The 25639-nt window shown below is 27.2% G+C and overlaps 1 protein-coding gene across 2 annotated transcripts in view; it reads left to right on the top strand.

The window, feature by feature from the left end:
* The window catches only part of LOC142330474 (uncharacterized), a 259605-nt gene that overhangs the window by 181268 nt on the left and 52698 nt on the right, over positions 1-25639 (top strand). For both annotated transcript variants that reach the window (XM_075375739.1, XM_075375740.1), the window contains exon 5: positions 5599-5816. In XM_075375739.1, coding sequence (XP_075231854.1) covers positions 5599-5816 — 218 coding nt within the window. The remainder of the gene's footprint in view (positions 1-5598; positions 5817-25639) is intronic.

The raw sequence follows: 25639 nt of genomic DNA, 5'->3' as shown, positions 1-25639 counted from the left end.
AATTGAACCAAAACTAATCCTCCTAAATAAGATAAAACTGTTTACTTTTTCCCCTTACTCTAACTAAAAAGATTAATAGAAAAGGGATGGTGCCACAAAACGGGCAAGACCCTTGTGGACACCTAATCTTTCATCTTTTACAAATAATATAAATTAAGTATAATTGAGTTAAGTAATAAATATTAAATTGTATTATAAAACAATGTTAAATTAAGTATGATTAAATTAAGTAATAAAGTTAATTATAATTTCATTTTCTCAAACTTCCTGACGTCAACACAATAGTGATGTTTATAATAACTAAAAAAAAATCCTGTTATCCGATTTATGTCAATTGTTTTATTTTTATTTTTTCCGTATAAGCCTGCAGAGGACCACGCAAATATCATTTTTCAATCCCTTCTGTTCTGATTTTCCCTCTTTCTTCTCCAGAATTGTTTCATTCTTTCATTATGCTGTATTTTTCTTTCTTCTGTCCAGAAAATGCGTTCTCTTTTCTTTTTTACATTCACAAGAACCTCTATTCTACGGGTTTTTCTCTAAATTTATTTCTATCTTGACAGATTTCTATATTTGTTTTATTTAGGTTTACTTTTACTTGTTTTATGTTTGGGTGCGGAGTTTTATATTTCCAAAATTTATCAAAACGTTTTTTATTCAGTCTATCTGAATTCATTCGAATCATCTTTTTCGTATTGTGATTTCTAAATCTTTAAAATGTTATCTTTTTCTGTTATTTTTTTTCTTTAATTTTCTAATTTTCTTTATTTGATTTCATTCTGTATCCGTTTTTCGTTTTTCTTAGATCATGGTCGTTCTTAAGATTTTTCATTCAGTTTTTAAAAGTGATTCTGCTTTGCTATATTGTTATTTCCCGTAGATTAAATTGAGATAAATAATATTTTTTTTATTTTGTTATCTACTTTTTCATAATATTTTAAACACATAGTTAGTTAATTTAATGAGGAATATTATAAATGAATGACAGTAATTATATAACCTTAAATAGGTAAATACTTATTCTTAAACAATGTTAATAATGCACTAATTACAGAATTATAACTTATTAAATTAATAATTATGTATGTTAAAATGGAATAACATCTAACATCAATTACTAAACATAAGTCAGTTTTTTTTTAATGTAGACATCAAACACTTTGCGGTTCTTTAAAAGGAGTAGGTCACCATCTAATTTTTTTCAATTATAATAATAATAATACATAAATAAATTAAAAAAATAGTAATTAATTAACTGACATTTTCGTAATATAAGAAGTAATAATTATTAATACAATGACGTAGAATAAAACTATTCCTAATAAGTCGATATTTGTTGCATTAAACTAAATGAAACGTTTCTCTCTTTTAAAAATGTTGGGCGTGTTAATCACGATTTTAATTGTTGCATATCCTACATTGTATAATATTGTAAGTATAAAAATAAAAGTAAACGTTTAATATTATAACATTTAAAATTATAATAATACAATTCAGATATTATTATTATTACTATTAAGTAACACTGCATCTACTCATAAGTACGCACAATAGAATAAATTGTACTATTATGCTTACTACATTAAAAAAAAAAAAATCAATGAAAGCCTACTAAATATATATATATAATAAATATGAAACTGTTGGAATAGTATAATAATATACTACTATTCAGTTTTTCAGCTACTATGATTCACGAATCCTGCAACCAAAGTCTCAGCAATATTTATATAAAATTTCATTGAATTATATCTACGTATTAACAATTTAATACTAAAACAATAACTTTTTACTTATTTACTTCTCCTTATTTATTTCATCGACTGATTCCACTGCTGTCAAGCCATCCCTTCGCATCTGCCATACTTGCCCTTCTAATTATATCTCCTCCCTCTTCCGTAAGAGGAGGTCCAGGGGTGCAAGTCCGGCCACTACCCGGCATCGCCCGAGATGGTATTGTACCCGCAACATTCCCGAAAGGAGACGGTCCTTACTCCCGATTAAAAGTTGCACGATCTGTCCCGCTTTCCAGAGCTCCTTACAACATTTTCATGTGCAATACCTATATGAACCCTGATGTTGGTCATTATCCTACCGATAGTGCTACCCTATTTTCGGCTACATCCGACACTTCTTTTACATGTCTAAAACATGACGTTTTTATTGATTTAATTAACAATGACTAGGATGAGTTAATACTACAATATACATAATTACTGAATATAACTCACCCATATGCTAGTCTTATTTTTTCCTGTTAAACCTCCGGAAATCACCGTCAGGTATTACTTCACAGGATGAATGAGGATTATATGTATGAATGTAAGTGTAGTCTTGTACAAGTCTCAGATCGACCATTTCTGAGAGGTGTGGTTAATTGAAACCCAACCACCAAAGAATACCGGTATCCGCGATCTAGTATTCAAATACATATAAAAGAACTCTCGACTTCGAAATCAGCTGATTTAGGAAGGCGCGTTTACCGCTAGACCAACCCGGTGGGATATGCTAGTCTTATAATTAACGTGAGCAACGGTAAATATTCATATGATGTTACGACATATTATCATATTATAATGTTATTATGACAAATTGGTTTTTTATGTTAAAGAAACCAAGAAATAAATACAACAGTGTTTTATTATGGATAAAACTGTTTGCCTTTTTATCAGGATTTATTTATCTTTGTTAGTAACCATTACAATAACGGAAAATTATTTTTTAGATCGAAATAGTATGGTTGAAGCAAATACTTATTTATTTGTTTCATTCTGTAGTAAATAACAATCTACAATGAACTCATTTAACTGTTTGGTATTCGAAGAATGACTGGCTAATTTGTATCGGAATGATAGATAACTCATTGAATTTATCCTTGGACACGAAATAAATCTCAATCATTAGTACTTACATTAGTGATTTTAGGGTTAGCGTTTTGATACTGTGTGTTGAAATATCTATAACAAATGAATGATTGCCTTAAGGCCTTCTTTCTATAACCTTCTTAACATTGATTTCGTTAGCCGTCAAGTTTATAAAAATAAGTATTGCTTAATTATTAGACAATCTTCAAATCTTTCTTAATTTAATTTAATATTATTATAGATATATATATATAAATTTTAATGAAACTTAAATTTCTATATAATAATAGGTCTTTAAACGAAATAATTAAATAAATATCATTTAATAATTTTTTGAAAAATTATTTATTAAAACCAACGACCTACTTAAAATAGTTTCACTTAATATTTTTAGCCTTGTTTTTTCAGTTCACATTTTGTTCTCAGCTAATAATTATATACTTTATAGGCCACATACTCACACACACATATTTATATATATAACTATATATTTTTATTTATCATTCATAAAATTTACCACAAGTTATATTAATTTTTTTCTCCAATTATATGATGTCTATTATTACACCGTATTCCTCTTATTGTATCCCTATAGAAATACATCACGCCGTAATTTTTCATGAATATAATTATCATGTTGTCCCATATTGCTACGAACTGTAGAATGTGTCCACATCAATTTATTGCGTGTTTGGTATAATTTTACGCTTGTAACACAAGTTTATCGTAGCTGTTATTGTTAAATAACTCTATAATTAATATAAATATGTTAAAAATAATTTTATAATATGATTATTTTAGTCTGTATATATTTTTTATTATCCTAAGCATACTTAATAATTAAAAATTCAGTATTATTTTAATTAACTTTTTTTTAAAGCAGTAAAAATAAGAAGATACGTAAAGATAATAAAAAAACGTTAAAATATGTCTACAATTTATTTTTTTTAAATATATATATTACAGTAAATGAAAGCATGAGGACGGAGCTATAAAAATAAAGTAAAAATATATGATAAAGAAAGAAAAATTACACAAACTTACATTACAGAATTGAATGCAATACATTTTCCATAATAGACTTTATAAATCAGATTCCAAGCTAAAGATAGGGAACAAATTACAATGAAATTTTAATTGAAAAACTGTGCTATATATGTAATTTTGAGTTTCTGTCACTGTAAAATAGGAGAAAATAAAATCTGCTGATTTTATACATATACTTAAATTTATTAATGTAGATGTTTTAATATTCTATCCATACCAGATACAGTTTTGATATGCTATCAACTTATATGGAATACGGTATATATTTATTATCAGTGTTTATTTTTTATAAAAAATAAAATTTTGCAACTGTTCTTTCATTTATCAGCTAGGAATGATCTAGTTGCAGTCTGATTAGAAAGTATTGTAATTTTTTTAATTAAAAAAAAATTATATATATATATATATATATATATATATACAGAGTGTTCCGGGGCGTATTAACCGAACTTCAGGAACTAATTCAGGACACCAAAATAAGCAAAAAATTTTATATCGACATAAGTCCTATTTTGCTTTGTTGTTTTCCTTCTGGACGCCATTTTGTGATTTTCAACAAAAAAATTATTTCTCAGGAACGGATAAACCTACTTTAATTAAACTTGGAAAATCTAAGTATTTTTCTAAGTTCTTAGTTGTCTTGTTTTAGAAAATAAAAAATTTTGAAAACATCACTTTTGAAAATTTTCAAAATGGCACCCCTTTCAATTTTTTAATCTTCAATATCTTTGTAATTATTTGTTTGATCAAATTTTTACTTCCATAAAATTTATTAAGCATTTTATTGTGAACAAAATTACACCTCATTTGTAAAAATCCGTTGTTAAACAATTAACCCGGCAGTACGCTTGCACACCGTAATGCAAGCTATTAATTTTTATTAATTTACCATTATTACTTATTATTAAAAATGTTTATTACATTTAGTGGAAGAAATAAAAACAGGCAAAAAATTATCAGCTTCTATTACGTTTACATTAAGACAGAAGAATTCTGTATTTTTCTATCTTTAAAATTAACTGATTCATTATTGCTAAAATTAGCATTAATCAATTATTATTGATATCAATTATCATAGATTGATAATTGATATCATTAATCATAGATATCAATTATTATTGATATCTTGCCTAAATTGTAAAAAAGGGCGATATTTTTTACAGATTTCTCTTATTCATTTTTTTTAACATTGTTGTGTGAAACATACAGAAGGAATTTTTAATTCAGTATAAACTAGACATTGAACTTTATGATTATTATTTATGCAGTCACTCGTACACAGATTTGACATTAATAAAATCTACGAGTCAGCTTTAAGTATTGTTTAATGATTTCAGATAACGTTTAGTTGCATGATAATCTATCACAAGCACCTTAACATTACGTTCTCTATTTTCCATTATATTTATTTGGTCAGTGGACTTGCAACTGTTAATCGCTCTAATATATATATCAATGGTCGATCATTTTACAAATTAATGACTTTAAACCAATTTTATTAAGTTTCGTTATACGAAGCCTCCATTACATGAAAAACTGAAGATAGTAGACAAAATTCAAATCGATATGAGATACCAGTTTTGTAAAGTTTGTTTAATAATCCTCAATTTTTTATAGAAAATATGTATTACTTTTATTGTGAATGTTTCTGTTTTTAATCTTAAAATTATTTATTTTCTCTTTACAGATGTGATATCCAATATAAAAACGATGCGAGCTAGAAATCCTGACCTGCAGGTGTTAGGTGTAGCTTCAGATCCTGCTGAAAACGTCATAAAACGACGTGGTGCTTACGTCAGAGGTGTTGTGAGCATTCTTCGAAAATGCGATTTAGATGGTATTGAATTAGATTTAAAGTGGTCGAATAAAAATAATGGAAAGGAAACATTCTTAGATCTTATTAAGGTATGTACAATATAGAAAAAAATATATATAATTTAACTGCTATAATTACTAGCTAATTTTAATATATAGTAAGTAAATGATTGTGTGTAAATGATAGATTGTTAAAGCGCTAACCATCTGTTTAGGAAGTTGACACTTCGAGGCCCAGCCAATTCACTTATTTTTAGTTTAACAGCTCCTAGAACTGTCCACGGCCACTATGTTCTGCTATTTTGTTAAACTTTAATTAAGAACACATTTTGAACTAGTGATCATTCAGTATAATAAGCTAGAAGAATACTCACTACACGAAGAAGGGATGTAGTTGCCTTCGAACCATGAATTAAGAAAACAACACTAGATATCTGGAACCTCCGGAATAAGATGCAAATCATTCGATTAAGTACAAGTTGTCTAATTTGCAGAAACTTCTGGTTTGAGTATGCACACTTGATACTAAACGTCCTCCATGCCCCTTCAGTAAATTCTGACTACAGTAAAGAATAGACTATTAATCACAAGTAATGAATGCATTTTGTACACCCATCAATAGTATATTCCATTAAAAATTTAACGAATTTTTACTGCATGGGTGTTGCATAGTAATAGAATTAATCTGTGTGAATTCCTGAACAGAAATAATAAGAGAATGTTTTAATATATATATATATATATATTTTAAATTTAGAAACTACTTCATAATGATTCATATATTTATTCTATATTTGGGAGCTTTATAACTGATGACCTGACCTGACTAGCACAATAGAAATTAAAACAAGAATATCAAGAAGTAAGCAGGCATTTAATAAGAAGGGACGACTGCTAACAAGGAAAGTTAAACTTAGCGTTAAGGAAGAGATTAATAAATGTTTCATTTGGAGTGTGATGCTCTATGGAGCTGAAACGTGGACGATGAGAAAAGCAAACAGAAAACGAATTGAGGGTGTAACGCAGAATGATAAATGTCAGATGGCAAGATCATGTAACAAATGTAACAATATAGGAAACGGAACTGGCTAGGACATTGTATGAGAAGAAGGTGTTTATTAGTGGATGCGATAGAAGGCTTGGTGAATGGAAGGAAAGAAAGAAGAAGAAAGAGAAAATAGTAGAAGAATAATAATTGAAAAAGAAGAAGAAAATAGTAGATGGGATTGTGGAAAAGGGAGTATATCCGGAAACAAAGAGGCTACCAAAGGACAGAATAAGGCGGAAAGCAGCAGCCGCGAAAGGACCTGCCATAATGGCAGTAAACTGTGATAAATGACTTCTATATTTAGTGATAAAAACATTGTTTTATTGTGTAGTGCACTATATATATATATATATATATATATATATATATATATAAAGTGCACTACTAAGTGCACAAGTGCACTACTAGGTGTACAAGTGCACTATTTATATATATATATATATATTTATTTATAAATAATCACTTTAAAGTTGTTTTTAAAATATTCAAAAATGTGAAAAAGCGCGAATTCTTCTTCTTCTGTTTAAATAAATATGAAAACCAGATTACAACTCTAAATAATAAAAATAATTAATGAAAATATTTTAGTGACGTTCAATCCATGTAATATATTTATTTATATACGAACATCCTCGTCGCGGCTTCGCCCGCGCTAAATGGTTGCTTGCGTTTCCCTTCGCGGTCAATTTTTTATTTTATTTTATGTTTTTTAGTCAAGTAACCGGAGGCGGGTGCAGCCAGTCACGTCGCATGTATAATAATAATAGTGGCTGTGTTGATTGGACCTCTGTACACCGTCCACCCCTTAAAAAAATCGAAATTAAAAAAAAACAAAAAAAAAACGGTTTTTAGATAATTATCTGAACAGTATTTGCAAGCCCAAATCTAATGAATATCTTGTTTAGTACAGTCGAAAATGGGGAAAATTTGCAATCATTGTTCAAACTTTTTTTTTACCTTTCCTCATCCTTTTCAAGGAAGAATTTATAAAAAAACTGTAAATTGGTTTTTAGATATTCATGAAGATTGCACACAACAAAAATCAAGTTGATATCTTCATTTGTTAAAATGAAAAAATACCCGAGTTTCAAAAAAAACTAAAAAAATAATTTTTACCCTTTAAACTCGCCGGCCTCTATGGCGCAAGCGGTAGAATCTCAGCCTTTCATCCGGAGGTCCAGGTTCGAATCCCTATTAGGCATGGCATTTTCACACACGCTACAAATCATTTATCTCATCCTCTAAAACAATACCTAACGGTGATTCCGGAGGATAAACAAATAAAAATACCCTTTAAACTGGAAATTTAAAAAAATCCAGAAATTTGTTTTTAGATATTCATATGAAGATTACACACACCAAAAATCAAGTTGATATCTTAATTTGTTATGAGAAATTCAAAAAATAGTAAATTCATTGTTATTCCATTTCAACCCCTTAATTTCAAATACATACTTTAATGTACATTTACAACGTAAGAAGAACGTATTTACAAATTTTCATCTATTTATTTTCAGTAGTTTTTACTGGGCGTTGATATACGTTACGTATGTGGAAGGAGGTAGTTCTGAATGTATAAGTAAAATCGATTTTTGTAACCAATGCATTAAAATTAATATATTTTTCATTTCTCATTATCTTCTGCTTGTCAGCGTTCTCCAGTCGCGAGGTGTACCTTAATACCAATTTCACATAAAATTATAATTATAAAAAATATTTAAACATTTTTTTTACATTTAATATTTTAAATTATTAAAATAATCATTTTAAATGAACATATTTATTTATGCAAATAATTTATACGTGAAAATCTCATTTGGTAAATTATATATATATATATATCAGATGTAGGTTTAAGTGTGCAACAATTGATAGTATTATTCAATGTATAAAACTGTTATATTCATAAACTAACGATTTGTAATACTATAAATATATGCGATTCAAATACTACATCATTTTAATAAGTTATAACATTACATGTAATGTTATGACAATTTCACTAGTATTAGAAACATTTGTCCTTGCATATCATAACATATCATTTTGAAGAGGATGATTCTATACACGTGTCCTTGCATGTCATTTAAATATTCTAACATACAGTTAAGATAACTGTATAATTTATCTAAATTTTAAGAGCTATAAATAAATACTTATAATATGGTTGGTTTTTTATCCGATATTCTATAAAAATATTAATATTAATGGGTAATAAGTTTAAACATGATTTGTTTTTTCTGTAAATGGCAAATTACTACATCGTTATCTAGACTAAAGATTATTTTTATGAAGTTTTTTTTTATAATTATTGCAAAAAAATAAATATCTCGTTACCTTACAAATTAAATAATTTTATTAAAATTAAAAATCGGTTTTATTTTTATTGCATTATACAGATCGTTAAATAAAATCGAAGACATATTCACACTCGTTTAAAAATATGACATTTATATATTATAAAATTAACGAATTTATTTTTCAATTCTATATCTGAAACAGATATTTTTCATGACTTAAGTATCTAAATTAACTAAACTTATTCAATGAACCAACAGTTCGTTATTGAATTCTATATGCATTTGTGTAAATACTTTTTGTCTCAGATTTTGATTTCGATATCGGTTTGCGATTAAACATTGTTATAGCATTACAAAAATACACGATTGGTCGCGATAGGCATTCTGGTCCAACTCAAAATGGTACAAAAATTTTTATTTTGTAATAATCATTACGCTATAACAGGATGTAAGCGATCAAGTTCGTTCAATCGTACTAATGTAATGTTTACTAAACAGCATAAATTATACAAATATAAATTTTTTAAATCATAAAATGTGTAAAATCATTAGTGTAAAATCATAAAATGGCGTAAAACCTAAATTTGTAATAATTAAAAAAAGATTTACCATAAAGCCACCAAAACGCAAGATAAATTCATTGTATTAATCTAGCGAGAGTAGAAATTAGAGAGTAGAATTTAATTAATATTTGAGATATCAATAATAATAAGTTCTTTCGGGAAAATGTTGCTAAACTTTTCGTTGATAACTAGTTTATTTTGAACAGTGCATAACAAATATATCAGGAGTGAGTAGATAAGATATTCTACGAATAAAAAACGAACTGTCCCATTATTTGTCTGGATAGATCAACGGAAACTGTGATAAAGCCTTGATCTGAGCAGCTTTAAAAGTACATAATTGATGATAAATTAGATACATTAAAATCCGTAATAATTTTAAAAAAATATTGATATGAAATAATAAGTTAAGGTAAACTCATAAAGATATTAAATGTAAAACAATTACTACAAATTAAATCACAATTACTGAGGCGTTATTGAAAATTATTTGTACGCGTATTTATCTACATGTTGAACACGATGCAGAAAATTCAGGATTTGTTTTTAGTTAGTACTATTTAAAAATTCATCAGTCAGAGTAGTACTCTTTTGTGTAAAAGAAAACTGTTTAATGGTATTTTAAATAAATTTGTTTTTAAGTAGTTCAATAATTTATTAAAAATTACAAAGGAAGCAATAACTTCAGTCTTTTCTTATCAGCCGAAATATTGTGTCAAGTTATATATATTATACAAAAATAATTTTTTCAATTTAGTACAGATGGATGTTTTAAAAAATCTGATGTGGACACCACATGACTTCCTTGTACGCCTATTAAATTACATATACACATTTTTTTAAAATGAAAAGTACATAAATTTTGTTTCATTAGTAACTTCTGATTTTTTTTTTATTGTTACTATTGAATTATTATTTATCGCAATTTTTTTTTTACAATCAGAGGTTTACAATCAGAATTATTATTAATAAATCTGAACATTTAAATAAAAAAAAAAAATTAAAAAAAGAGATGAAGTCTGATAAAAATCGATTTGCCTTCTCCTTGTAAGATCCAATTATTTCATTAATTAAAGTTTTATTTGGCTATAACTCTGGAACCAATAGAAATAAGTACCGCTTAGGATATATCTTTGAAAATCTCTCAATGAGAGCTTATTACTGCAGTTAAGAAAAAGTGCAAAATCCAATTTTTTTTCGGATGTTGGGCTTTTTTGGACACTTTTGGTCCAGTCAATTGTAATCAAAAAGGGAGATGCACAACTAGATGTTACAACAATCCTAAATCCAAAATTTCAACATCCTACGGATAATCGTTTTTTAGTTATGCGAGATACATACGTACAGACGTCGCGCCGAAACTAGTCAAAATGGATTCAAGGAAGTAAAAAAAAAGAACAAATGAGTATTATTTTTAGCAAAAATTGAAAATTCATTTATATATAAACATATGGATAAGTTAGCATTTTCAGTTTACTATATATTGATCTAAATGATTCATACTTGGGGTGCCAAATAGTGATCTAACAGCCCATTTTCATATCTTGAAAACTCGTTCCACCATTTTGCGAAATACCAAAAGATGACAATTTATTTCGGAATTTACGTCAATATTAAGACAAAACAATACGGTTTGATTTTTTCAAACGGAATCGACTTCATCACCCCAAAGAAATCTATCATTTAAAAAAAACATTCAAAAATTTAATTTTACGTTCAACAGAAATGTTATCGTTATCATTAATTGGAATTATATCCAACTGATTATCAGTATTACATATATATAAGAAGCGCAATATTACAATTTTATCAATATTTAAAGTTAGAGGTTTGTAATCCATCCATTCAGTGAATAGTATTTTTGAAATGTTATCGTAGAATTTTGAAGTCCTTTTAAAATAACTATCTTTTAGTTAGCGATTGATATTAAAGTAAAGAATACATATGTCGGAATATTACCATATTCATCAAACATTTATTTTACGTTGTTAAATTTCAAAAAAATTAAGTCCAAATAAATAAATTATTATTTGGTTTCAGTTTTTTCTTTTCCTTTATTTTTTATTTTTATAAAAAAAAAACAAGCAGTATTAAAAACAGCAGAAATTTAATGGGCGTTGATTAGTTGATTTCTTATATCAGTGATCACAATTGGCCAAACGTCATGCTATCTTACACCGTGTGACTTTTATTTATGGGAATTTATAAAGTTCAAGGTTTACAGCACACGCGTAGCTATAATTCCTGAACTTAAGGTACTCGTAGAAATGTAGACATATTATCGCAAAAATTGAGCTACAAGTCTGCGAAAATGTAATTGAAAATTTTATCAAAAGATTATGCTAGAATCATATGAGACGTGGAGGTCATTTGCCGTACATTATTTTCCATATTAAATGGAATGTTTACTCTTACAAAGTATGTCACAAACCTTGCCAGTTCATGCATAAATAAAGGTTAATTTTGTAAACTTAAACCCTGCGTTACTTTTGGGACACCCTATATTTTTAATCGAATAACCTATTAGAATTTAGTCGGCGTTTTATTACATAACCGACATTATTTGCTTTTAAATTGATAAATGATAACCAAAGCGTGTATGATATCATCATTTAAAAATAATTAAACGAAAATTATCATACGTTTCAGGGTTTATATTCTACGCGTAAGTTAAAAACACGAATTTAATCTACTTTCTAACACCCACATGCTTCACTTATCACGTTTTACTCCTTCTTTGAGCTTATCTTTCATCTTTGAAACATTCTTCTTTTACATCATCGTGCCTTTCTCAAAATACCCTCAAATATTTTATATATAATATTCTTCTGTATATTCTATTTCTAGACTTTTGGTTTTTTAAATTTTAAAAATCGTAGAGATGTAATAAAAAAACCTAATCGATAATCAATATTCAGTGATGATTTCGGTGTCCTAGAAAATAGTGTTATTTATTGTTTTATTAATATAGTAAAATCATTTTTGGTAGTGGTTAAACCTTCCACATTCAGTAGAGTTAACAAATTTTACTTTTATCATTAATTTTTTCTGTTTATTAAATAAATTTAGGTTTGAAGCTCAGTTTGTTAAATTCATTTTAAAATAAGTGAGATTTATTTCACTGAAATACTAGTAAAGAAATATATAAGGGCACCTCTAAAAAAAAAAAAGTTGCATCATTGTTATCAATGATAACGGAACTGAAAATATTAATCTCAATTACATATTTCGTCATTTTTAAACATAATCAATCCTTCAAACCTGTTTTAATATCTGTCCCGACGTAATATTAGTCCCAAAATATTCTTTACATAAAAATTTACATTCATATCTGTTTCTATTGCATAGAACTTCTATATTTAAAACAAGTTTATGAACTTATCATTTTTTCATTGCATAAAGAACGTTTTCTTGATAGATGTTTTTTATTTTTTTTTAAAAAAGGAGGAAATCAGCGACTCAGATTGATTAGAAATTCTAGAATTTCTAAAGCAGTTTTCTATTTTTTCCTTTTTTTTAATTTGAGAGCAAAAATTGAGAATTATTTTAGAAAAATATAAAATATAAATATATAAATATAACTACAAAATATTCTTTGAAAATACCACATTTAATATTGATAAATTACTTTTTCTCTTTTTTAAACCTTTCTTATTCACGTTTTAGAAAACTTAATTAATTTCTTAGTAGCACGTTTTTTTTTTTTCAAACGTGCCACTACTTTTAAATTTGTCTGATCGTACAGCAATTTAACTCCTCTAGTATATTCAAATTGAATGCTCAGTTAACATTTCGGTAATGGAGAAATGGGAAATCTCACATACAATGCTTCATGGATAATGGCAGCAATATCCCTATTATTTATCTATCAATATTTAATTTTAAAAAGTTATTCTTGCTTAGTATACTTAATGTCAGAATTATCAATAAAGTTTGCAATAAATAATTAACAAAACAAAAAAAAAACAATTACGTCATAAAGTATATATGAACTTGAATTTATAAAAAGTTGATTGAATTAATAATTTTTCATTTATTTTTTCTAAACCATCTTGTTGAGTTTTCGTTTAATATCCATATTCCTGGAGGTTTAAAAACGTTTTTAATACCTCATATTTATTATTTTCATGACGTCGACTATCTTTTGTCATCCACAATGTCAAGATGAAGCTAACGAGACACCTCATTTGACAAAATCGGTCCAGCCGTTTTGGTTCTAGAATGGAACTAACAACACCAATATATACCATACAGACACGCAAAAAATATTAACTTCTTTTGGCTTTCCCGTAGACAGGTAACAATAAACTGAGCAATAATGGAATAATTATATAGCTGATTATTACCAACAACAAAACCGAAATTTCCCATCTGTAAAAGAATGTTTCATTATTAAAATATGTACGGAAGGGAGACCTTTTATCCTAACGACAGTTATAAATGAACTCGATGTAAATATTTGACTTATTTTGACGAGAAAGGATATTTTAATATTCGATTAACAATTCTTGAAACTGCTATAAAATGCTTATTTTGAATATATTTGTATTAAATTAATTAAATAATATTTATAATTAACTAAGATTATAATCACAGTAAATAAAACACATACTTACTAATATATATATATATGTGTGTGTGTGTGTGTGTGTGTGTGTGTGTGCGTGTGCAACATAAATATGGTAATAAATATTAATGAATTTCAAATTTTATTAACTGATATATTTTAACCGTAAACATTGCAAAATATAATAAAATATGTTAATATAATCCTACTAAGTTTCAAAAATAACATTAATATTGACGATTAATATCATACGGTGAATTATAATAATATTTATACGCATGTAAGTTTGCATTTATTTTTTTCGCTGACCAATATAATTTAACTGTATACTTTCACTAATTTATAAAACTTATTTAAACGTCACGAAGTACATTCGATATTTTTTTTTAATTACAGTAATAATAGTAATAATTATAATAAAATAACACAACCCTCGTTTTATATCCATTGAAATATATTTATTACTGTTTTTATTTTTTAATACCATCTGTTCTTTTTATCCAAAACATTTAATATTGTAGGACATATATTAATATAATACATAATATAATAACAATAATGGTAGCATATCCGCCTTTTATCCAGAAGATTCTGAATTTGAATCATAGTCAGGCATGACACGTATTTAAAAGCTACAAAATTAATTTCACATATTCATCACAGAAATATAAACGACTGTAATTGGATAGTCAACCTGTAATTGTTATGAATAAATAAATAATCAAAAATCCTTTGAATTTATGTTTTGTGAAAAGACTTTTAAATAAGTGTACATCTTGGTAAGTTTAATTGTATTTAATTAGTTTCAAATACATCATAGATTTATCAAATATAATAATATATTATATATATATAATATTAATTATCAAATAAAACAGGACTAAAAAATCTGTAGTTAATTCACAAAAAAATACTTTTATTATTTTCCTTTAAAAAGTTATTGATTTTTTCCAATTATTATAAAAACAATATTAATAATAGTAATAGGTGTGCGAAACCTATGAATGACATAAATTTTCTTATTAGAATAAATTATTACATTACAAATCACACCAAAAAATCAACTTGATAGCCGAGATTTAAAAAAAATAATAAATTCCATTGTTACTCCATTTTAACCCTTTAACTCGGAATTTCAAAAATCCTTTCCTAGCGTGCATTTATACCGTAAGAAGAATGTGTATACACATTTTCATCAATTTATCTTCAGTAGTTTTTGCTGGACGTTGATTATGAATCGGTCAGGACATATTGTTTTATAGGCACAGATAAAACTCAAGAGAGTGAGAATACGGCTAGAAGGGGGAGAATCGAGAAAGATATAAAAGATATTCATCTAAATATTAAATTACAAAAAATAATCTCAAATGCATTTAAAGGTCACAGTTCAAAACTGCATCAATATTAAATTCCTTTTAAAAGGACAAATATAATGTAGTATATATTTCTAAGATATATTTTTCAATATTATCTTTTCTACTATGAATGTAAAAGTTGATTTTATCACTTGATTTTACATATTTTCAAAGTAATCTGTAATATAACATAATGGTTTAAAGATGAAAAAAATTTTCTGAGATCGAATAATCGTATGACATTTTCACTTGATTTAACCTTTTCAATAACAAATATTTGTAGTTACTATTAAAAGTTACAATATGATCATAAATAAAGATTATCATATCATTTCACCGATAAAATGTAAATGTTATATGAAAAATTAACAATTTTTATAAGAACTTTTAAAAAACCCATAAATAACTTTTCAACGTTAAACTTAAATTAAGTTTAGCTAATATACTTGACTCAAAACGATCTATTTTTTGATTGTAGATCACTACTTGGGGTACACTGTTGGTCTTTTTTTAAAGTAACCTAAACCTTTTAAATGGAAGAGGTTGTGATGTGTTATTTAATAGTAGATTATACAAATTTTAACGTCAAAAACTTCAGTTTACAAAAATGAATTCAAAATGGCTATCATTTAATATTTTTCTTATCTTCCTTCAAAGATGATCTGCAGTATACTTACTAGTGGTTTATACCGGAAAATAGATTATTTTGAGGTAAAAACATTTGCTGTTTCATTCTTCTACGTTTATCTGAAGAAAAGTTATTTAACTATACTCTTAACAGACACTCATTTGGTTTCTCAGTGCTAAACCGTAACTTTTAAGGCTACAAACTATCGATATGGTTGAGAACTATCGATTAGTAGAGTAAAATGTTGTAATTTAAAAGATTAAAATTAACATTGACTCTTTAAGTAATTTTAATATTCAAGAAAAAGCATGTTATTAATTATACAAATTATAATAATGATAATTACTATTTTTTAAAGTAAAATTGATTAGAGGGATTCATTTTACCAGCTACTCCTATATCCAATCAGCTGTAGCGCTTTACATAATAAGGTTAAGTTTTTAAAAAATCTTCTCTCGTTTTCTGTTTAGCTTTTGGAATCACCGTAAGGTATTAATTCAGAGCATGAATGAGGATGATATGTATGAAAGTGAATGAAGTGTAGTCTTGTACAGTCTCAGGTCGACCGTTCCTGAGAAGTGTGGTTAATTGAAACCCAGCCACCAAAGAACGTCGGTATCCACGATCTAGTATTCAAATCCGTATAAAAGTACCTTTACTAGGATTTGAACCTTAGAACTCTTGACTTCGAAATCGGCTGATTTGCGACGACGATTTAACCACTAGACCAGCTCGGTGGGCAAAAAAATCTTTCAATTTAAAAAAATCTGTAGTGGACATCACATGACTTTCTTATACGCCTATTAAATTACATATACACATTTTAGTGAATATGCAATTCATACCCAACGAGGTCTGTTTTTAAAAAACATGAACTTTATTTATACAATTAACATTACTACAATTGGTATATATTAACTTTAAATAGTTAACTTTTAACATTATTTTGCGTACATGTTAATGATGGATTAAATAGGACGATGAAGTGCATCGAACGAGTAAAACAAATAAACGAAGTGATGTACATCTCCAACTTAGGGAGAATATTGTCCGACAATATCAGAGGGGAAATGAAATAAAAGATAAAGTTTTTTTTTTGTAATTTATTAAAAATCGGGCATGTATGCCTCAATATATATGTTGTTCTTGTGAGAGTCTATTTTTCAGTCACTCTGTAGTCAACTTTAATGTAGATTAAATTAAATAAAAATTAAACTATAAAATCCAAACATAATACGGTTCTAAATTATAATTTTCGATAAATATTAAACAATCAAATTTTTCACGAAATCTATTACATATACCCATATGTAATAATGCCTATTAATTTACATATACACATTTTTAAGAGTACATAAAATTTTATTTACTAAAATTCTTTTCATTTTTTTTTTACTATCATTGAATTATTATTTATTGTAATTTTTTTTTACAATCACGGGTTAATAATTATTAAATCAATATATTTAAATTAAAAAAATGAAAGTTAAAAATAATAAAGGAGATGAAGTCTGATTCGAACGATGTGCCTTCCCTTTAAGATCCAAATATTTCATTAACTAAAATTTTTATTTAAATTTCCATTGCAATCAAAATGGGAGGTGCACAACTAGATATTAAAACAGTTCTAAATCCAAAATGTCAACATCCTACGGCTAATCCTTTTTGAGTTATGTGAAATATATACGTACATACATACAGACGTCACGCCGAAATTAGTCAAAATGGATTCAGGGATGGTCAGAATGGTTATGAAAACCGAAATGTTTCACGACCACAATACTTCCTTTACTGCGTACAAGGAAGTAAAAATGGTTTACATTACATATAACTAAATAAATAAAACTAGTTATTAGGAAATTATGTAATTTAAGTTGTTAATAGTTGCACTCGTACATCTTATACTAAACATCTTATAAATAACTATACAAAATACTATACATTTATTTTTTCAAACCATGCTAAGGTTACCACTTTTTAAAGTAAGTAAACAAAGAAAAATACGTAATATAGATTGAAATATATTTTTAATTTATATTATATAATATGTAGAATATAAACAAAAGTATTGTACTGTTAAATAACTTTTCGATAGTTAAACAAAGAAAATTAGAATTTAAGCCAAATGCTCTTCCTACCTTTGAAACGATATTTTTTTAATTCTCTTTAAATGAGTTGTTACAGCCTTATAAAATTTAATTCTGTTTAATATATTTGAATTTCCACCCTGGGGCTCTCTGGATATTTGGTATATGGTATCTCATATTGAAAAATATATCGTTTCGATATAGGAGCATTTGATAAATTTATTTTTTATTTTTTTTGTGTATAAAGGTTATTGCTTAAATAACAACCCTTAAGCGTTTAATTATCTAAGGGTTGCAATACTTCGTTAATACTCTGTAATATATCTATAAATATAATAAAATGATAACTAGGTTCGTCCCTGTACGCATATCATTCAAAAACTACTGGATAAATTTTAATAAAACTTTGAAGATTTATACCTTAAAGGTTCGGTCAGCTGGAATTATATATTCCTAATGGGAGTTAAGATATTAATGATATTCATTAAAGAAAAAAGATTATTTTTTTTACTTCATTATATTTCTGTTACCCTGGTAAAAAAAAAAAACTTTTCTAAGATCTATATACTAATCATATAACCTAATTTGTAAAATATTTAATATTCTATTAACTTATTATTGTTATTGTAATTGGCTTAAATTAGCCTGTTTAGCGAACTCCGAATAGTAGAAAATATTAGAAGTAGAAATATAAAATAATACTGGGTAAATAATTGTGTTGCAAAGAGGATGTTGAAAAATTAATAATTTTAGAAAGTTTTTAAACCTATCAAAATGCCACCGAAGAAAAGAAAGGAATTTGTCAGATAACTACTGCTACCAAAAAAAAAGAAGCCATCCGTGTGTCGAAAACACCTGAACAACGGGAGCTCCGTCTATGTAAAGCTTCTATGTCAAGATCGAGGGAAACGTTAGAGAAAAGAAAGCTTTTCAGGCTTTAACTGTTATTTATCAGAATTATTCTCAATACCTTGTGGATAACAAATACAGGGAGGGGGAGTCCTGGCTAGACGGGAAAGGCGGGCGAAGCGAGCCCTGAACGGCTTATATATATATATATAAAGAGAGAGAGAGAGTTCGATAAATGCAATGATAAGCTGGAATCTTTACTTATGAGTAAGATGGCGGCAGATTAAAAAAAGGTTATTCTAATCATGAAGTAGTAAAAAAAAAAAATTAAAGCAGATACAAAATGATTAAAAATATGGAAGATATGGATGGAACTAATAATAATGTGTTTATAAAATTATTATGAAGGTCTATAATATAACGAAATATTAAAACATAATTTATTTTTTGTATAATTTATTTTATGATTCCGCAAAAGGAGATACATTAATGAATTTATAAATTTTCTATTATATTTCAATATATATCTTCGTTTTGTGTATGTGTGCGCGCGCGCGTGTATGTGTATGTGTGTGTACGATGTGATTGTATAATTCTAAACCTTAATTCACCATTTTGATTAATGAACTACAAAACGATTACTATGTTTATTAGAATTTTACCACAATATGTATATTCCTTTTTATAATACATTTTTTTTACTCATTTATTATTTCTTTCCATTACAACTACATTTTTTAACACCTACATTGCTACGCCCGCTGTTGACAGTTGACCACACATAAATAAATGTAACATATTACATCCACCTACATTTTTAATGTCATCTTTAAATTTTATTATTTCTTTTATTATTATAAACGCATATAACCATTTATAGTAACTTAACTTATACATATGTTATATATGACTATAAATAACAATTTAAAAAAGTATACAACCACAACAATTTTTATAAAGACCGCAAATGATTTTAAATAAAGCCTTAAAAAAAATTAACTAGTTACAAAAATCTTAAAATAAAAATATATAAATCATTAATCATCATTTATTTACATAAATAATTTAGTTTTTTTTTTTTATGTAACATGAAATCTAAACTATTAGAAGAAATGTTCATAAGAAATATATTTAAAAAAAAAACATGAAACTTAAAACTAGAATTCTTAGGCTACAATGTGTAAGTTACTGCAGCAATTGAAAATTAATTGAAAAAAAATTATATATATATATATTTAATAATTAATAATAAAATAAAACATAAACTATTATTATTTTTTTTAAATTTATACAGATAGGGAAATAAATAATACCTTAACGTAAAAAATATTTATATCCAGTCTCAAATTTCGAGCAAAATATGTAATAAATAGGGATTTCATTCTCGACCATGCTGATGGAGAAACTATTACGTTGTCTAAAACGTATTGAGCCTTTGGAGATCAAAAAAAATCCCTTTCGTTACGCCGGAAGGCGGAGGTAGATTTCACCGGTGCTAAGTAGGGGATAAAAAAGATTTCCACCTTAAAGTTTAGAAAAATTAAAAATTTACTCAATACGATAATGGTTGCATGTGAAAAAAAGTTTCATATGTTTAGCACACGTAAAGCCCCATCTTTTTACAATTCCAGCAATATTTTGGTCATCCTTGCCGTAAGGGTTGGTAGTATCAAAAATTGTTTCAGTCAAAAGTTTTAGGTAATGTTTAGAGGACTAACAACCACTTTAAACCGATTCTATACTGTGCCTATTAAGGGCGGTATGATTTTTTGTCTTCGAAACCCCATTTTTTCCACCTCCTGGGCCAGTGATGGTAATATCAAAAAACTTTACTTAGATAAATTTTAGGCCCTTATCCAAAGAATAGTAAGAACTTAAAAGAATGCGATATTTTACTTAATAAGAAAGTAACAGTGATTTTGTTTTTCAAAAAGGCCTCATTTTCATCCCCCATGATCCGACTTTTCCCATTAACGAACTCGACAGAGATTTTGGGTCGTTATATTTTATGTATCAATTTGGAAGTGAGTGGCGCAAAATTATGACAGTTATCGTGTCCACAAGAAAGTGAAATATGTGTATGTGTATATATATATATAAACTTTCGGTCTGACGGTGGTTTTGGGGACTGGGAGATGTGAAACGCGAAGATATGTGATTAATGCGGAAGATTTAGTAACAATACTTGTAGAGAATTTAATTCTGAGAAAATTAATGTAAATTTAGTCAATGAGAAGTAAATAAACGTTTTTAAAAATCAGTTTTTTATTGAAGTAAATAGACGAAAAATAGACAGAAAATCGTATTATTCCGTACCTAAAAACATTATTCTTATAATAAAACACAAAAATAAAATACATGAATTGATAAATGGTAACAGAATAACAAATCTCAGTTACAGTAATTGTTCGAAAGTTCCTCCTTTACAATATACACAGCACTCTGTCCGACGTAAAATATATCCTGTGGCTTTCCGTATCATCTCAGGATAGTTTTGAACAAATTCAATAGCATTTCGTGTTTATTTTTTGTACTATATTAAGAATAATCTTTATTAGGTACAGAAAGAATAATTTGACTTTCTGTCTATTACTCGTTTGTTTTGCTTTCAATTAATCTTCTCAGAATTAATTCTCTACAAGTATTTTTACTAAATCTTCCACATTTATTAGTCATTTAACAAAGCTATAGTACTACAAACCTAATAAAAAACTTGTTTTTTGACAACGAAGTTTGATGTTTTACGTCTGATTTCTTAAACACTACTGGAGTTACAGTTCTGGGACCTATTTTGTCCTATTTCATAGCTCAAATTACATAAGAAACCTCCAACATTACTACTTAATTTGTATCCCAAAAATTACAGTAGGGCTTTTAGTTTCTATTAGAAGAGATGAAATCCAGGCGAAATCTGTCGCTAGCCATAACTCGAAAACAAAGCGTTTCCAGACCTACATTTATATGAACTTTTTTAATTATTTTCACCAGTAGAACACGTCCTGAAAGTTTCTCCGTTTCTTCGTGGGACACCTCACAACGTGGGAACGTCAGAAGGTGCAGGTGTACCTTGTGACGTTTTCTTGTAAACATACGTGAAACATAGCGTTTATGTTACACCATTACTGCTGACTTGGATGGACTAAAAACCAGCTTGACAGCTGCAGTAACTTTTGTAACAGAAGACTGTACGCAACACTTTGCGGAAGTATTAGCTATTGTCTTGATGTTATCTGTGCAACAGATGTAGAGCATGTAAAACATTTTTAAAGTACTAAGTGAAATTTAAAAAAATTTCAATAATTGGTAATTTGTCTCGTAATTTCAACACATTTTTATTATGAAATATATCTGTTTGAAATCGGGTCATTCTTTTTGGTACACTCTGTATTTGCATCAATAGTGTTGTTCAGTATAATTTTCAATATGATGTAATTGGCGTAAAAGTATATATTCTTCAAATACTTTTAAAGTATTGTCGTTAATATAAAAAAATATCCTGATGTCCTTCACATAATTGTATGTATTATTCAAACACACGTGGACGAGACATACAGTCTTCTCTGAAAGCCTAAATAAACATTTACAAACATTCCTTAACTATTATGTTCAATTTTACTAAAAATATTAATTTGGCACGTTTCTTAATATTTAAACATAACATTATTATGACGCACACCTACAGTACTCACAATCAACCGACCGTCTGAGAGTGTTGGTACTTTTTAAAGTGGTTCAGACAAATCCAAGATCTCTGTGTAAAACCTCACATTGAGATTCAACTGTTTTTTCTAATCGGTAGAAACGCACTTCATTATTAAAACTTTTTCTCTTTTAGGAAATTTTCATAGTTAAAAGAGAAACCCTAATTAAAACATTTTATTGTAACTTTAATAACTTTAATAAAAAACTTTAATCTAAATCAATATTATCATTAAACTACAAAATACAATTAAATTAATCGGGCAAGAAATTAGGTATACCTCTAATTCAATATGTTAAATGCAATATAGTACAGTAAAATCGTTCCATTTCCAAATGCTGCACATGAAAATCTTCTTCAAATTAATTATAATAGATTACTGCGTATAAAAGTACACGAATATGAGGTATTTATTATTTTTTTTAACGAATTGGTTCATTTTAACGCAACTTAAATTCGAAACAAAATATTTACATCATACACGGAAAAAAAATTAATTTGTTTTAGCTACATTTTTTTGCAAGTAAAGATTGTTTTATGAAATTAAAATTACATATTGTGCTTCTCGAAACAGAATTTTTTTCAATTCCATCAATTTGTTTTCAGTTACAACATACTAGATCGTTTCAATACACAATATAATTTGTGGTAGAATATAACTGTTCCCTTAATCCCAATGTCTAGCTCATCATTATTTTCAGTGTTGTTTTTTTTTTTATTTTTTACATTAATATTATTATTGTTATTATTACAAATAATAATAATTTTTTTTTCACTTTTATAACCTAATAATTTTACAAAACCTTTTAATATATATTTTCAAATCTACTTTTTTACGCATTGTAAATGAGAAATGCTATTAAATAAATAAAAATGATGGTTTTCTCGATTTGGGGAAAATAGTATCGATTAGGTAACATTTTTATTTTCTTTAAATTCTTATATATAAATAAAATAAATTTAGCTATTCAGTCGTGTTCGACCCTTTGCGATTCCATTGGAATTTTCCTGGAAATTTTACGGGTGGTTTACCGTTGCCTTCCCAGTGTGGTTAATTGAAACCCAATCACTAAAGAACACCGGTATTCACAATCTAGTATTCAGATCCATATAAAAGCAGAACTACCTTTACTAGAATTTGAAGCTTAGAACTCTCGACTTCGAAATCAGCTGATTTGTTATGACGAGTTCACCATTAGACCAATCCCGTGGGTTAAATTCTTGTATACTCATTTTCATTTGTGTGATTGAGACAAATCTTTGGTTATATTAAATCGATACAACTGTTCTACAGAGTATCCTTTAAAGGTCTGACCAAACTCTAGAAGTGATTCTGCTTAACATACTGAAGAAAAAAATGTTCAGTGAACATAGGTCCGAAAACGCATATTTTTCTGTCTGTCCGCCATTCTGTGTTTTTTAAGAAAAAAAATATATTTTTCAAGAACGCTTGGAGATAACGCAATAAAAGTTTGTACTTTATTGTAAACTAACATTTTTTAATAGAAAAATATGCGTTTTCGGATCTATCTTCACTGGACATTTTTTTTTCAGTGTGTTAAGTAGAAACATCTCCTAGAGTTTGGTCTCAAACATATACCCTAATTCAAATACAATAGCATTTAATTGAGTAATCAGATATGGTCTTTCTTTTACTCAGTACATATTTCTCTCAATATTATTTTGTTATTTATGAAAGTAGAAATAAAAAAAAACAATACTTTAATTAATGATATTAAATAGTAGCATGTTAAAAAATAACAATATAATGAGAAAGGATTAACTTTATAAAAAAGTATGTCAGTTACCTTATATAACTAATTGTCACATTATTATAACCACACAGAATAAAGTTAAATGTATTAACAGTTCACTCGCCCATCTTTAACATTAAAAAAGATATTTATCAAATTAAGTATAAAATTTTAACATTTAAAATGTTATTTATTGAAGTTATTTTAGTAAGTAACAAGCGTGATGACGTCATAATTCAGTTAATTTATATTTTAACAGTTACTTGGAATAACAACAGTTAAACGTTCTTTTGTGTTATTTTCCGATATTTTATCTTTCGTTAATATTTTTATAAGAAATACCAGAAATGAATCGTGTAATAATGCATGTCACGTAATTCTTGTTAATAACGTAATCTAGAATAAAATCATTTCATAATTAGCATGCTTCTTACCCCACACATACTCTGAATTTCATAACAAAAAAAATGTTTTTTACATTAAATTAATGTAACTTATAATATTTTTAAAACAGAAATGTTGCTGATAATAAATATCATAAATAAATTATAAATATTGTTTTTTTCCTCCGAATAGTTCACCTTGGAACACGTTAGATAATTTATTTATTTGTTTCTTTTTTCTGTTTTTCTATCTGCCCATTACTTCTTCATTCTTTCCTTCGTTTTTCAAAAAGTTCGGCTTTGTTATTCTTGTGTTTTGGCCTTCTTGGAAATTTTTTTAATCTTTTAATATTCTCTTTAGAATTTCTTTTTTTCTTATAATTTCCTCAGTTATCATCAGTTCTTTTAGGTCTTCATGGTCTTTAAATCCGCCGGGTTGGTCAAATGGTGAACGCGTCTTCCCTAATCAACTGATTTGGAAGTCGAGTGTTCCAGCGTTCAAGTCCTACTAAACTGACTACTACGATTACTGACTTATACGGATTTGAATACTAGATCGTGGATACCGGTGTTCTTTGGTGGTTGGGTTTCAATTAATCACACATCTCAGGAATGGTCGAATTGAGACGTACACTTCATTTACACTCATACATATCATCCTTATTCATCCTCTGAAGTA

This window comes from Lycorma delicatula, chromosome 9, assembly GCF_047948215.1.
Source record: "Lycorma delicatula isolate Av1 chromosome 9, ASM4794821v1, whole genome shotgun sequence".
NCBI lineage: Eukaryota > Metazoa > Arthropoda > Insecta > Hemiptera > Fulgoridae > Lycorma > Lycorma delicatula.
Note: the sequence above shows the minus strand (reverse complement) of the source record. Positions and strands in the feature narration are given on the sequence as shown.